The sequence below is a fragment of the Trichosurus vulpecula genome, chromosome 5 (genome assembly GCF_011100635.1).
Source record: "Trichosurus vulpecula isolate mTriVul1 chromosome 5, mTriVul1.pri, whole genome shotgun sequence".
NCBI classification, from domain to species: domain Eukaryota; kingdom Metazoa; phylum Chordata; class Mammalia; order Diprotodontia; family Phalangeridae; genus Trichosurus; species Trichosurus vulpecula.
In genome coordinates, this window is record NC_050577.1 from 166,208,988 (window position 1) to 166,221,383 (window position 12,396).

Consider the following 12,396-nt stretch of genomic DNA (forward strand, 5'->3'; position numbering starts at 1 on the left):
AAGAAACCAGAGTGGAAATTGTGTCTGCCCTCCCTCCAATGCAGCAGTGATGGTGGAAGTCCTGGGGTCAGATAAGAATGGAGGCAGCAAGGGCAGTTGGGGGATCCATGAGTTTGAACTGCTCTATTCCTTTGCACAATGAGATGGTGCAGGAATGCACAGGAGAAACTGGAGGCAGGGAAACCAAACACAAGGGGTGTTTTGGGGTGGGTTTGTTGTTTGGGTTTTGTTTTTTTTTTTTTGTTTACCTTGGACAAGTTTAATAAAGCAGGAAAGATGAATATTTAATGATGTTAAATCGAATGCACAAATACTCTGACCATGACAAGTACAAAACATGTTGAACAAAAACATATTAAGAACCATAGTTCGAGGAAATGTTGAGGGAACTAGGAATGTTTAGCCTAGAAACAAGGCAATTTAAAGGGAATATGATAGCTGCTGTGTGGTAGGGTGGGAAAAAAATCTTGGACTTAGAGCCAGAAGCTCTGGATTCGAATCACAAGCCTGCAACTTTGAGAGAAAAGCTATGTCTTAGGGTAAAGCAGGGACTTTAGTACTTTATGTAGGTCTTCTATTTCTAACCATCTTCATTGTCCATGTAAAGAAACTGAGACCCAAAGAGACTGAATGACTTCCCTTGGCAGTGCTATGATCTCAGCTCGGGTCTTCCAACTGAAAATGTACCCCGTTCCCCATGTGACCTCAAACAAAGCAGGAATGAGCTGGAATGAGGACAAGGTTTAGCAAGAAAGGTGGTGTGGTAGTTGTGTTTGCCTGTAAAAGTGAGAAAAGGGGCGTGAGTGAGAATATAAATGTGGGCATTTCAGTAAGTGGCTTTGCTGAGGGTGTGAATGGGAACAGTTAAAAGCATACAAGCTTCATCTGCAAATGTGAACGTTGGGTTGTTTCATCCATGGACAGCAAAAGGTGGACCATGAATGTAGCTGTAGCAGAGGTTCAGGGGATAGAGTTTGTCTGAGTAGGAGGGTGGAACAGGGAAAGTAAGAGCATGGGGAGAAAAACTTCTAAAGGATCCATGAGAGAGGGACTCTAAATATGAGGGGCAGAAACTTGTGTGACAAGCAGGTGGGGGAGAGAACTCTGTAATGAGTGGCGGGGGCAGCATGTGTAATGTAAGTCATGTCTGGACAGCCCCTTTCAGTGAGCAGCTGATGAAAGGGACAGTGCACCTTCCATGTGCATATGAATCCCTTGTTGGCCAACTGACAGGAAGAATTTGAATTGTGAATGCTAGCAGGGCTCTAAAGCAATGCTTCATCCTAGGCCACAAGTAGAAAGGAAATCGCAGCGGAATGGGCAGTTACCACCCAGGCTTTGTTGTTACAGACCTTTAAAGAGACTGCAGAACTGAGATTGAGCAGTCCAAAGACCTTGCAGCATGGGGAGGGAGGATTTTCATTTTCTCAGTAATATCTTTTTTTTTTTTTTAATCAATCAGGGTTAAGTGATTTGCCCGAGGTCCCTGAGGCTGGATCTGAACTCGGGTCCTCCTGCATCCTAAGCTGTTGCTCTCCAGTAATATCTTTTTTAATCGCCACCTGACAACCGGAAGTAAGAAGAAAATTAGTAAACCAAGAGCACATGCCCAGGACACTCAGATGTTGCAGATTTAGGAATAGTGGCTACCTTATTGATGATGTCATGCCAGCTGCCTTTGATGTTGAAAGTTTTATTCCTTTTCACTTAGTAATGACCCAGTGGAAAAAAAAAAACCACTGATGCTAGAGTCAGAGGTCTTGGGTTCAAATCCCAGATGCATTGCTTACTACTTTGTGTGACCTTGGGCAAGTCATTTAACTTCTATGGGTCTCAGTTTCCTTGTCTATAAAATGAGAGTTTAGATTAAAAGACCTCTCCAGTACCTTCTGGTTCTTGATCTATGATCTTATCATTCCAGGTAAGGTGGTTTCGGTGTTTTTCTGTTTTGGTATCACAAAGCAATTGTGTTTAGTCATGTGAATGAGCCCGTGTTTGCCCTTCCTGCAGGAAGCTGAGTTGGAGCGCCTAGAACGGGAGTTCGCCATTCAGTCCCAGATTACGGAAGCTGCCCGCCGCCTAGCCAGTGACCCCAACGTCAGCAAGAAGCTGAAGAAACAAAGGAAAACCTCTTACCTTAATGCACTGAAGAAACTACAAGAAATCGAAAATGCAATCAATGACAGCCGCATCAAGTCCGGGAAGAAACCCACCCAGAGGGCTTCACTGATAATAGATGGTTAGTACCCTACCTCTCTTCATTGCCTGGGTTTCTGTCAGCTGGAACCATCTAAGAAACATGGTCAGAGAGAACCCCAGAAAGCTAGGAACTCAAGTTCTGTTGGGGGTTCTGAGCCCTCATTCCTGCACAGCCTGAGGCGTGTAAATTAACCACTCAGTGCTTTCATTTGCCCTTTAATAAAAGGGAGTTATTAATGCTTGCAACCAGATCAGAGTAGCAGAGTACTCTCAGATCCACAGATGAAAGAAAACTATATAAATCAAATTATTATTTCTACTAACTACTAACCTGAGAGAAATTATGGTGAAGAAGGCCAGCCAATCTTTCCCATTCTACGATGTGAATTTTTCTTCTGCCCCACTTTCCCCAAGGCAGAGGCAGCTGCCAAGCTCAGATGTGAGGGACAAAAATTAAGGCTCTTGAGGACATCTTCATGTCCTTTGGTCTCTCATCCCATTTCTGAACAGAGCCTTCATCAGGATCAGGCACTTTGAAAGAGGGTGGGGCAAAAGGTGGGCACCAGGGCAAACCATGACAAATGCCTCCCCTTAATACCAGGGTCTTTACCTTCTTCACTGCCCTGTAGGCAGGTCCCATCCTGCCAAAATTAGTTGTTGCCCCTAAAAGGGTGGTATCACTCCAGCCCTCCAATAGCCTGATCTCCCTGCCCTTTACCACCCCCTCACCCCAGCCCCTCAAGGACTGGATGGCTAGAACTTTGGGCACCACCCTACTAACACTACTGACCTGCTCCCAACCTTGAACAACTTAGAGTGTGACCCATGGCCCAGGAATATCGAGGGTGATTATGTTTATTTAGCCAAACAAAGCACAAAGAGATCCCTGAGTGAAGCAAAAAGTCCCTCCTACTATCATTCTTTTTAACAAGTCAGAGAATTCTTCTGGAGACACTGTCAAATGTTCTTTCATAGTTTATACATTTTTTAAATACTCTCCCTTTAGAAGATTAGAAACAAGTGTCTTTCCCTAGTTTGTCCTGTTGGTCTTGGCTAGGCAGTGGCCTTCCTTCCCTGATTGTCTTCCCCTCCCCCCCTTCTCTTTAAAGAAGCTGAGGTTAACCTGGTAGAGTAAATGGAAACAAACCCTTCTTTCCTTATTTAATTCTTTTATTTGCATACCTCCTTATGCCCCACTGAAACCATTTATGGCTCATGTTCCCAGTTCTGAGATGAAACATCCATCAGGGCCAACAGACCAGAATGAGGAGAAATTCAGGGATGGAATGGAATGTCTCTGGTGATTTGCCACAGGGGAAGTTCCAGCTCTATTGAGCCTTCCAACTAATGGCTAATCTGACAACTACAGTGGAGGTGCTGCTTTAAAAGAATCCATCTGTACAAACCTTTGGATTCTTCCCTCCAATCCACAGCAGAAATGTGGGCCTCATTTTCTTGAGAATGTGTTATTTCAACTTTGCTACCTCATTGAAGTCATGTTTATATATCAAGGGCCCACTTGAAATGAAGAGGTAATTGGGGTCTTCCCTGGACCCCACATGCATGATTTTACTTTTCAAGAGATAAGGCACTTAACTGGAAATCAAGAGACCCGGGATTGTTTTCTAACTTGGCCAGTGACTAGCAGAACAGCTAGTCTCCTCTTCTTCTCTCTACCTTAATTTCTCCAGCTACAAAAGTGGGGAGATCATTTTTGCTGGATTTGGAGATCATGTTTGCTGGGTTAACTGAACACTGTCTGGAAAATAAGCTTCTAGGAGGAAGATGCTATATTTATCCTGCTTGTACCTGCTCTGATAAAGACTCAAAAAATTTACTAGGAAGCCACTTATTGGCCAATGATGAAAATGAAACGCCACAACTAAGCTTTTCACCCAAACAGTAAATGTAAAAAGAGTCTTGCCCGTTATCTCAAGTCAGTCTGCGCATGTCCTTGCACTGTGACAGCAAAGGGGCCTAACTGAGGGATGGAGGGACAGCTTTTATACCTGACATGAAGCCATTCCATGTCCCAGTTTTTCTTCTTTGAAGTAATGCTATCCTACTTGGCCACATCACAGCAATGAGATCAGGGAGATTTGTTACTAACTGGTTGTGGAGATAATTTAAAAGAAATGATGAGCAGTATTGTATTTATTTCAAATATTTCTATGTTGGTTGGGTGTTGCTGCTGATTGGGAAGAAAGGTGCAAGAGAGTGCAGAGTGGTAAAACACACTTTCTTAGAGGCGAAGCTTGACACGAGAAATATTTGACTAGCACAACAACAACAAACAACAAAAACCCAATGTGCTCTAACTGCAGGTTCTTCTGTTTTGTTTCTTGCCAGATGGAAATATTGCCAGTGAAGACAGCTCCCTTTCTGATGCTCTTGTTCTTGAGGATGGTAGGTAGTTCATTTCCAGCTTGAAAATTTGGAACTTGGACCAAGTTTAGCATTTTCTTTAGGTTAATTTAGGTACTGTCCTTTGGGGGCACAAGGGTTTTTCCAGTTCTCTGATTCCATTATTCCAATTTATAAAATCAAATAGTAATAACTATTATTAAGAATGAACCATTTACATTTGTGAGAAGTAGCAGAGTTCATTGGAGAATCAGCCATTGGAGGCTAAAAGATCTGGGTTCAAGTCCTGCCTCTGACGAATAGTGACTAGGGGACTTTGAGTAAGCCATTCAGTTTCTCACTGCCCTGTGAAACTCTCTAAGACCAGAAATGATAGTTGAATTGTTGATCAGTGTATAGGAGGGGAGCTTCCACACCAGAAGTTTCCCACATCAACGAAATCAGTATTTAGACAAGGAAACAAACTGGCACTTTACTTTTTCACAAATCATTTTTCTTCTAATAATTTTGTGAGGTTCAGCAGTTATAGGAAAGAAGAAAGAGGGTAAATGTAAAGTTTTACTCTGGAGTTCCAAAAACTAACTTCAAAGGTATAAGAGAGTAGTTTATCTAAAGTTTACCTAAAGAAGATCTGAGTGTGTCAATGGACTAAAAGTCAGCAGTGTGATGTAGCCGCCAAAAATGAAATGTGATCTCAGGCTGCATTAAGAGAAGCATGGGTTCTAGCAATGAGCAGGTTAGGGTTCCTCTAGAGTATTCTATTCAGCTCTGGATGCCACAGTTCAGGAACGAGGTTGATAAGCTGGAAAGCTTTTGGAGGAGGACAACCAGAATGGTGAAAAAGAACCAGAATGGTGAAAAAGCCTTGAGTCTGTCATATGAATCTCAGTTGAAGGAACTTTTGAAGAGAAGACTCAGCGGAACACAAGAATTGCTATGTTTAAGCATGTGAAGGACTGTCATGTTGATGTGGTGTTACCATAGTCTTTCCTGGCCTGAAAGGGCAAAACTAGGAACAATGTGTGGAATTGCAAAGCTGCCCCCAAAACAGGCCAGGCTGCTTCAGGATATAGTTAATTTCCAATCATTGGAGCTCTTTAAGCAAAGGCTAGAGGACCATTTGTGAGGCAAGTCAGAATGGGAATTCCTTTCTGGCATAGGTTGGTTTAAATAGCCTTCTAATATCAAAAAAAAAAAAATTCTGTGAGGGTAAAGGTGAAAAAATTAGAACCAGCTAAAATAAATGTCCACTGGTTTCACAGTCACTCCACTGAGCCAAGCAGAAGAGTGTAGGGTAGGTGAGAGTTTGTGACAGGGTTTCACTTTTTTCTTTCCATGACTAAAACCACATTCTGAATGGGATAGAGTGTCTTAGTTTTACTTGAGATTTCCTATGGAATGCCTTTTAATTTTTGGAGGTATGGTAGAGGAGCCACCTCTCTTGATCAGAGGGCCTCTAGCTAAAATGAACTTGGGAAAAATCCCTCTAGAGTAGGTCCTACAAATATTTGGCCTTCAAAATTACTTTGAAATTTTCCATTGGATTCTGAAAAAGTAACAGTTAAATAGAGTTTTCTTTTTAAAAACTACTAGAAAACAGCTTAGAAAGTAACATGTTCAGATATGTTTCTTATTTTTAAAAAGCAATCTATACATAACATTCATGGTTCCATATATGGCTCTCTTTTTCTGTTTTTTGTCTGGTTTTTTATGTCAATTTTTGCTCATTTTGACAATCCTTAAATTTGGAATAATTTTTTTAGGTGAAAAGTTAAGGCATGCATAGAATTTTTTAAAAAATAAAAATTACTAGAAAAAAATGGAGTTGAATTCTATTAACCTAGGTAAAAAAAAGAATTACCAACATGGATCCCTTTCTGAAAAGGTTCTTGTGGGTCTTAATTCAAACTTTGGAGGTGGAGACATTAATTACATGAAAACATAAGTAGCAGTTGATTTTTTTTCTCTTTTGGGAAACCTCAAGCTGGCAGTGATAAGTGGTTGTTGAGATGGGAAAACCTAAAAGGTTACATAAGAAGTAGTAGTAATAATGATAATTACAGTAATAATAATTTCTACTGATGTGGGCAATGCCTGGCAGGTGATTTAACTAGCCATCTTGGTCTTGTTATTAGAAAACCAAATTACAGTATTTTTATTACTTATTTTACTACATGGGAGGTGAGGAAAGGATTATGGGGGAGAGAGCTAGCAGACTTGTGGACAGAGCATTGCCTTGAATGTCTGAAATCCTAGTTATGCCAATTGGATGGATAACTCATTCGTTCCCTATAGACCTCAGTTTCTCTAGCTGTATAAAAAATAAGATAGAATTCTTTTCTGGCAATGGCATATGGGAACAGGATTAATACCTGTAGTATAACTTAAATTTAGGAGTAAACTGAGCTTAGCAAGTGTAAGGGACTTACCCAATGTTACACAGGAAGTAAATGTAAGGGGAAGGATTTCAATGCAGGGCCTTGAAATGCAGTCTTCTCTTCCCATCATTCCATGCATTCTGCTAATGTCTCAAAGGCAATGGTTTGACTCATATTTTAGCCCCTTTGTAATAGCAATCTCCATGTGGTATAATCTCTCTCTCACTCTCTTTCTCTCTCTATTTGCCACTTCCCTCCATTGTAGTACTTTTTGGAAGAATAGTGTATGCCCTCCATCTCATCCTTGTTTTAGGATCTTCAAGTCAGTATCAAAAAGTTTCCTCCAATTAAGTACATTTCTCCAGGATATGGACCTCTGGGTTCACAGAGCAAAGAGAATATTCCAAAATGATATCTTTCACAACCTTTATGAAACATGGGCCTTTTATATCATTGGTTCTCATATGGCTAGAAGCTTACCCTTCCTGGCCCACTGTTAGAAAATTTTTTAATCTCCCCTCAAGTCCCTTACTCTTCTTCAGCCATCAACCCTCACTTCTGCCCAAAAGCTAAGCGCCTGGAGTATCATTTCATGGAGAAGACTAAAACCATCAAAGCCCACCTCCTTCATCCCAGAATAGAGCTAACTTTATGCTTATCTTCTCATCCTTCACTACAGTTTCTGAAGAAGTTACATCCTACTTTCCCTCAGAAACTGATTCTTCTGTATTATTTCTCTGCATTTCAGTCCTTGTCTTCTGAGGAACTTAGGTTCCATATTTCTTTCTTCTTCCAATATGTCCAGTTTTTCCTTTTCCATTGGCTTTTTTATGCCTTCAAACATGTGTAAATCTTTCCTTATCTTGAAAAAATCTTCACCCAGTTCTTTCAGCTACCATTTTGTTTTTCCTCCTTTCAGATAAACTTCCGGGACGAATAGTTTTCTGCCTCTTTCTGCATCCCCCACCTCCTCCATAAGTCTCTGGAGTATGGCTTTCACTCTAACCACTCCACTGAAACTACCCTTTCTAGGGTCACCTTTCATCCGGTCTACAATCCCATATTTCTATCCAATTCTACTGTAGGGCTCTATTTGAATGCTCCACCATCACTGCAAATCCATCATGTCTAAAAGGAAGGAATCTCTTCTCCTGTTTTGAGGTCAATGACACTATCACTTTCCCAGCTCTGCAAAATCCTTGGATGTAATCTTTGCCTTTTTTCTCTCCTTAAGCATCTCAAGGCTAATTTGTCACCTAAATTCTCTTCTTTCTTCACAATATCCTTCTCCACTTTCAATGCCACTCTCACTTCCTAAGTTGTTTCAGTATTTGCTTCCTCTCTGACCTCCCTGCCTCGTGCTTTCATTCCATAATGTTGTGCAGATAAATATTTCTTAAACACTTTAATCATGTAACTCTCCAGATTAAGAAACAGTAGCTCTCTGTTAAGTACTAGGTAAAGCCATTACTACTCACAATGGCATAGAAGACTATTAGGTGACCTCCCCCTACCCATCCAATCTTTTCTCGCATTCTCCTCATCACAGACCATTTATTCTAAGAATCAAATGAGATAAGAACTTAAAATGGAGTTGTATCCTACACATATTTAACTGTGTGTTCACTATTGTCCCTGTCCCAAAGAGAGAAAAATAATTTTAGTACAGTAATAATGTAAAATTTAAATATAATTTAAAATAATAATTTAAGTAATACAGTAGCACCATTCCACTCACTGTTTGCCCCAACCATGAGCATGACAATCTGCTATTCACTCATTTGGTCTCAGTTCCCACATGCCTTTCATAGAGGGCGACTCTCCTTGTCGCCATAGCCGCAGAAAGAGTATTGATTCTGCTTAGGCTGATGAGAGAGGGGCACCTTCTTTGACCATATAAGTACAGCTAAGTTCAAAGCCCATCATTAGTTGTCCTGCTAAGCCCTCATTGATTTTTGTTTTCTTCCAAGTTGAAATCCTCATTCCCATTTCTCACCCAATCAATAGCTTCACTGGCTATTATGAAAAATTAATTTATGGGGTTCTTTTCCATAGCCATCATCTCAGATTCATTCACCTGCTCTCTGACAGACTGCCTTTTAAAAAGAGGCTCTGGTCCCTTTCCAGCTACAGCTGCTTAAAGATACTGTACTGGGAAATTTAAAGGAATTTGAGAATAATTTCGACACCCTGGGATTTGCATCATGAGCTGACATTAGATGCTCTCTCCAGTGTACGACACCACTCTACTGTGAAGTACTTTCTAAGCTTTAAGGTGCTAGATAAATGTCAGATATTAGTATTTTCCTTTATCTAATCATTGTTCATGTCTTCCTCCATACCTTTCCTTTTGCTATTCTCCTTGCCAATCCAAATTCTGTACTTCTTTCAAATCTCTGTTTAAGGTCTAACTCTTCCAATATGCCTATGCAATAAATAATTTCTTGGATTAGCGAATACATTTCTTGAACTAACTGAATCCTCTTAGTCTGAAATTTTAACAGCATATACATCATTTTGTTAGATTAAAAATCTAACATTAAGAGCATGCCAGTGTTACTATTTAAGATTTGTAGCCCGTCTGCTTGTGAGATTTGAGATTAAAATAGGGATGAAGACTGTGAATTCATTGGCGTAGAGTTCTGCCACTTAAGGTCAGCAAGCTCCCTCTCTGTGTCTGTGTTTTGTCTCAGGCATAAAATAATGATTCATTTATGGTGTTTAATAGTAGCTAGATCTCATTTTATGTGTTTCACAAAACTTTGAGCTGGGAGATTCCCATCAAAAGCAATCCTATTTTTTCCATTTCAGTAGTTGTAATAGCAGTAGTGAGTGGGCAAGGGGGCAGAAGATGGGAGTGACAAAGTTTGAACCTAGTACTAGGTTGGTAATTTGTGAGGAAATACAGTGTACAGTGATGTTTTAATGGGATGACGCTTCCTACTTATGTCTCTCTTTCTTCCTGTAGAAGATTCTCAGGTTACCAGCACAATTTCCCCTTTACAGTCCCCTCACAAAGGGCTCCCCCCTCGACCACCATCGCACAACCGACCCCCTCCTCCCCAGTCCCTGGAAGGACTAAGGCAGATGCACTATCACCGGAATGACTATGACAAGTCACCCATAAAGCCCAAGATGTGGAGTGAGTCTTCTCTGGATGAACCTTATGAGAAGGTGAAGAAGCGCTCCTCTCACAGCCATTCAAGGTGAGCCACGAGGAGGAAGATGCAGTTAATAAATTTACATATTTATTCATTAGTTTATTCCTTTATTATTAATTGGATAAAAAAGTAGAAAAAGAATTCATCTTGGGAGTCTGGTGAGACTTGGGTTTGCATGTTAACATTTAACCTTTCTGAGCCTCAGTCTCCTTATCTGTAAAATAGAGAAATTAAGAACCTATCTCCCAGGGTCATTTTGAGGATGAAGTGAATCAAGGACTGTGTTATTTCATCTTAAATCACTGTGTAAATGCCGTGTGTCAGCAGAGAATACTAAAAAGTACCCTGGACCTGAAACTCATGAGTCATGGGTTCTAGTCCCCAGCCAGAAATTATGACATGTGCAGGTCATTAGCCTCCCTTTCTGTTCTATAAAATAAGAGGATTGGCCCAGATAATCTTAATTAAGGGCCCTTCCAACTGTAGTGACATGTGTATGGGTCTGTTATCCTGGAGACAAGCGGAGAGAGTGCACACATTATAAACTAAAAGCCAGGACCACGTCTTTCTTCCTGCGTTGACAACTTTCACCTTTCTGCACCCCAGGCTAATAGCGCCCTCTGCTGCAGAAGGATTGTTTTGCAACATGATCACAGGCCTGAGCCAATACAGTTGACTGTGTAGAAGTGTTCAGGTATCCCATACAAAGCTATACTGATCTCAGTGTTGCTTCATAATCCATGTGTCCAAAGATATATTTAGTAGTGCTATATTTTGTGGGAATCAACTAGGAAATCTTAAGCAGCAATTTTCTAAAATGACATGACCACAGTCCACCCACATGAATCCCATTTATTCAGGACAGTAAACCACCCGGCATCAGAACAGTCATGCCCAGCAGCTGTGATTTCAGCTGCAAATTGCCAGTTCACTATTCAGAGGATATTTTATACAGGTTTTTAAAAAAAAGACAAAACATTTTTTGCAGTTTTCCCCATTACTTTTAATCATGCTTCCTCTTGCTCCAGGAGAAGTTTTTTGGCTGGTGGTCATCTGTGTCTTGGAAGGTAGAAACTGAGGTATAGGGCTGGACTGGACAGAAAAACAAGCGAAGATGGAGATCAAAAGTGGGAAAACAAAAAAATTAGAGGTTTGGAAAGCCAGGCTTCCGCCCAGGTCCTCAGCTAATCTTTCTGAGACCAGGACTTCGTCTACCTAATCCTGACCATTCCAAGAGCATAAAGTTAGCAGTTAGGCTCTTTGGCAAGGTGCACTTGTAGTTGGTGATGATAGGTGTGACTTCCTTTGGTTTGCAGTAGCCACAAGAGGTTCCCCAGCACAGGTAGCTGTGCAGAAGCTGGAGGAAGCAACTCTCTGCAAAATAGTCCCATCCGAGGTCTCCCTCACTGGAACTCCCAGTCCAGCATGCCATCTACACCAGATCTACGGGTCCGAAGTCCTCACTATGTCCATTCCACTAGGTAAGTCTTCTAATATTCCATTCTTCTGCAGCTTTCTTCTGTGAGTAAAAAAAAATATTTATTTTTACTAGCCTTTATTATCTCTCCTTCCCACTACCCTGCCCCCCAGCAACAACAAATTTTTAAAAGGCATCATAACATATACATTCCATAAAAAGAAATTCTCATGTTAAAAACTGTATCCTGTGGTACATTTTAAATCTATCATCTCAGTGGCAGGAGGTGGGTGGTGTGTTATTCATCTTCAGTCCTGTGGACTTGTGATTTATCATTGTGTTGATCAGAGGTCTAAAGTCTTTCAAAGTTTTCCTTTTTAATGTTGTTATTGTATAAATTATTTTCATGCTTCTACTCATTTCACTGTGTGTCAGTTCATTATCTTCCCATTTGCTCTGAACTGTCCATTTTATCATTTCTTATGGTGAAATACCATTCGTGTACCATAATGTGTTTAGCCATTCCCCAGTAGGTGGGCAACTCTAGTTTCCAGGCTAGAGTTACTATGAAAAGAGGTGCTGTAAATAATTTTTGTATTGTACATTTGGCTCCTTTTCCTCTTTCCTGATCTCTTTGGTGTATAGGCCTATTGATGTTATTGCTGGGTAAGGATAATTTAATGAGTTTTTGGAGCATAATTCTAAATTGCTTTCCAGAATTCACAATTCCACTCCCATAAGATTTTCTACTACAACAGAATCCTGTTTTGCCCCAGCCCCTCGATATTTCTCGTTCTCCTCTTTCATCACCTTTGTCAACATGATGGATCTGAGGTGGATACTAGCAGCTGCTTTAATTTGCATTTCTATTATTAGA

At 40.6% G+C, this 12,396-nt stretch overlaps 1 protein-coding gene across 1 annotated transcript in view; it reads left to right on the forward strand.

Moving 5' to 3' along the window:
* FRMD4A (FERM domain containing 4A) overlaps nt 1-12,396 on the forward strand; it is a 292,241-nt gene that overhangs the window by 262,474 nt on the left and 17,371 nt on the right. Inside the window, exons 17-20 of the mRNA XM_036761667.1 lie at nt 2,011-2,239; nt 4,549-4,605; nt 9,910-10,147; nt 11,419-11,583. Coding sequence (XP_036617562.1) covers nt 2,011-2,239; nt 4,549-4,605; nt 9,910-10,147; nt 11,419-11,583 — 689 coding nt within the window. The remainder of the gene's footprint in view (nt 1-2,010; nt 2,240-4,548; nt 4,606-9,909; nt 10,148-11,418; nt 11,584-12,396) is intronic.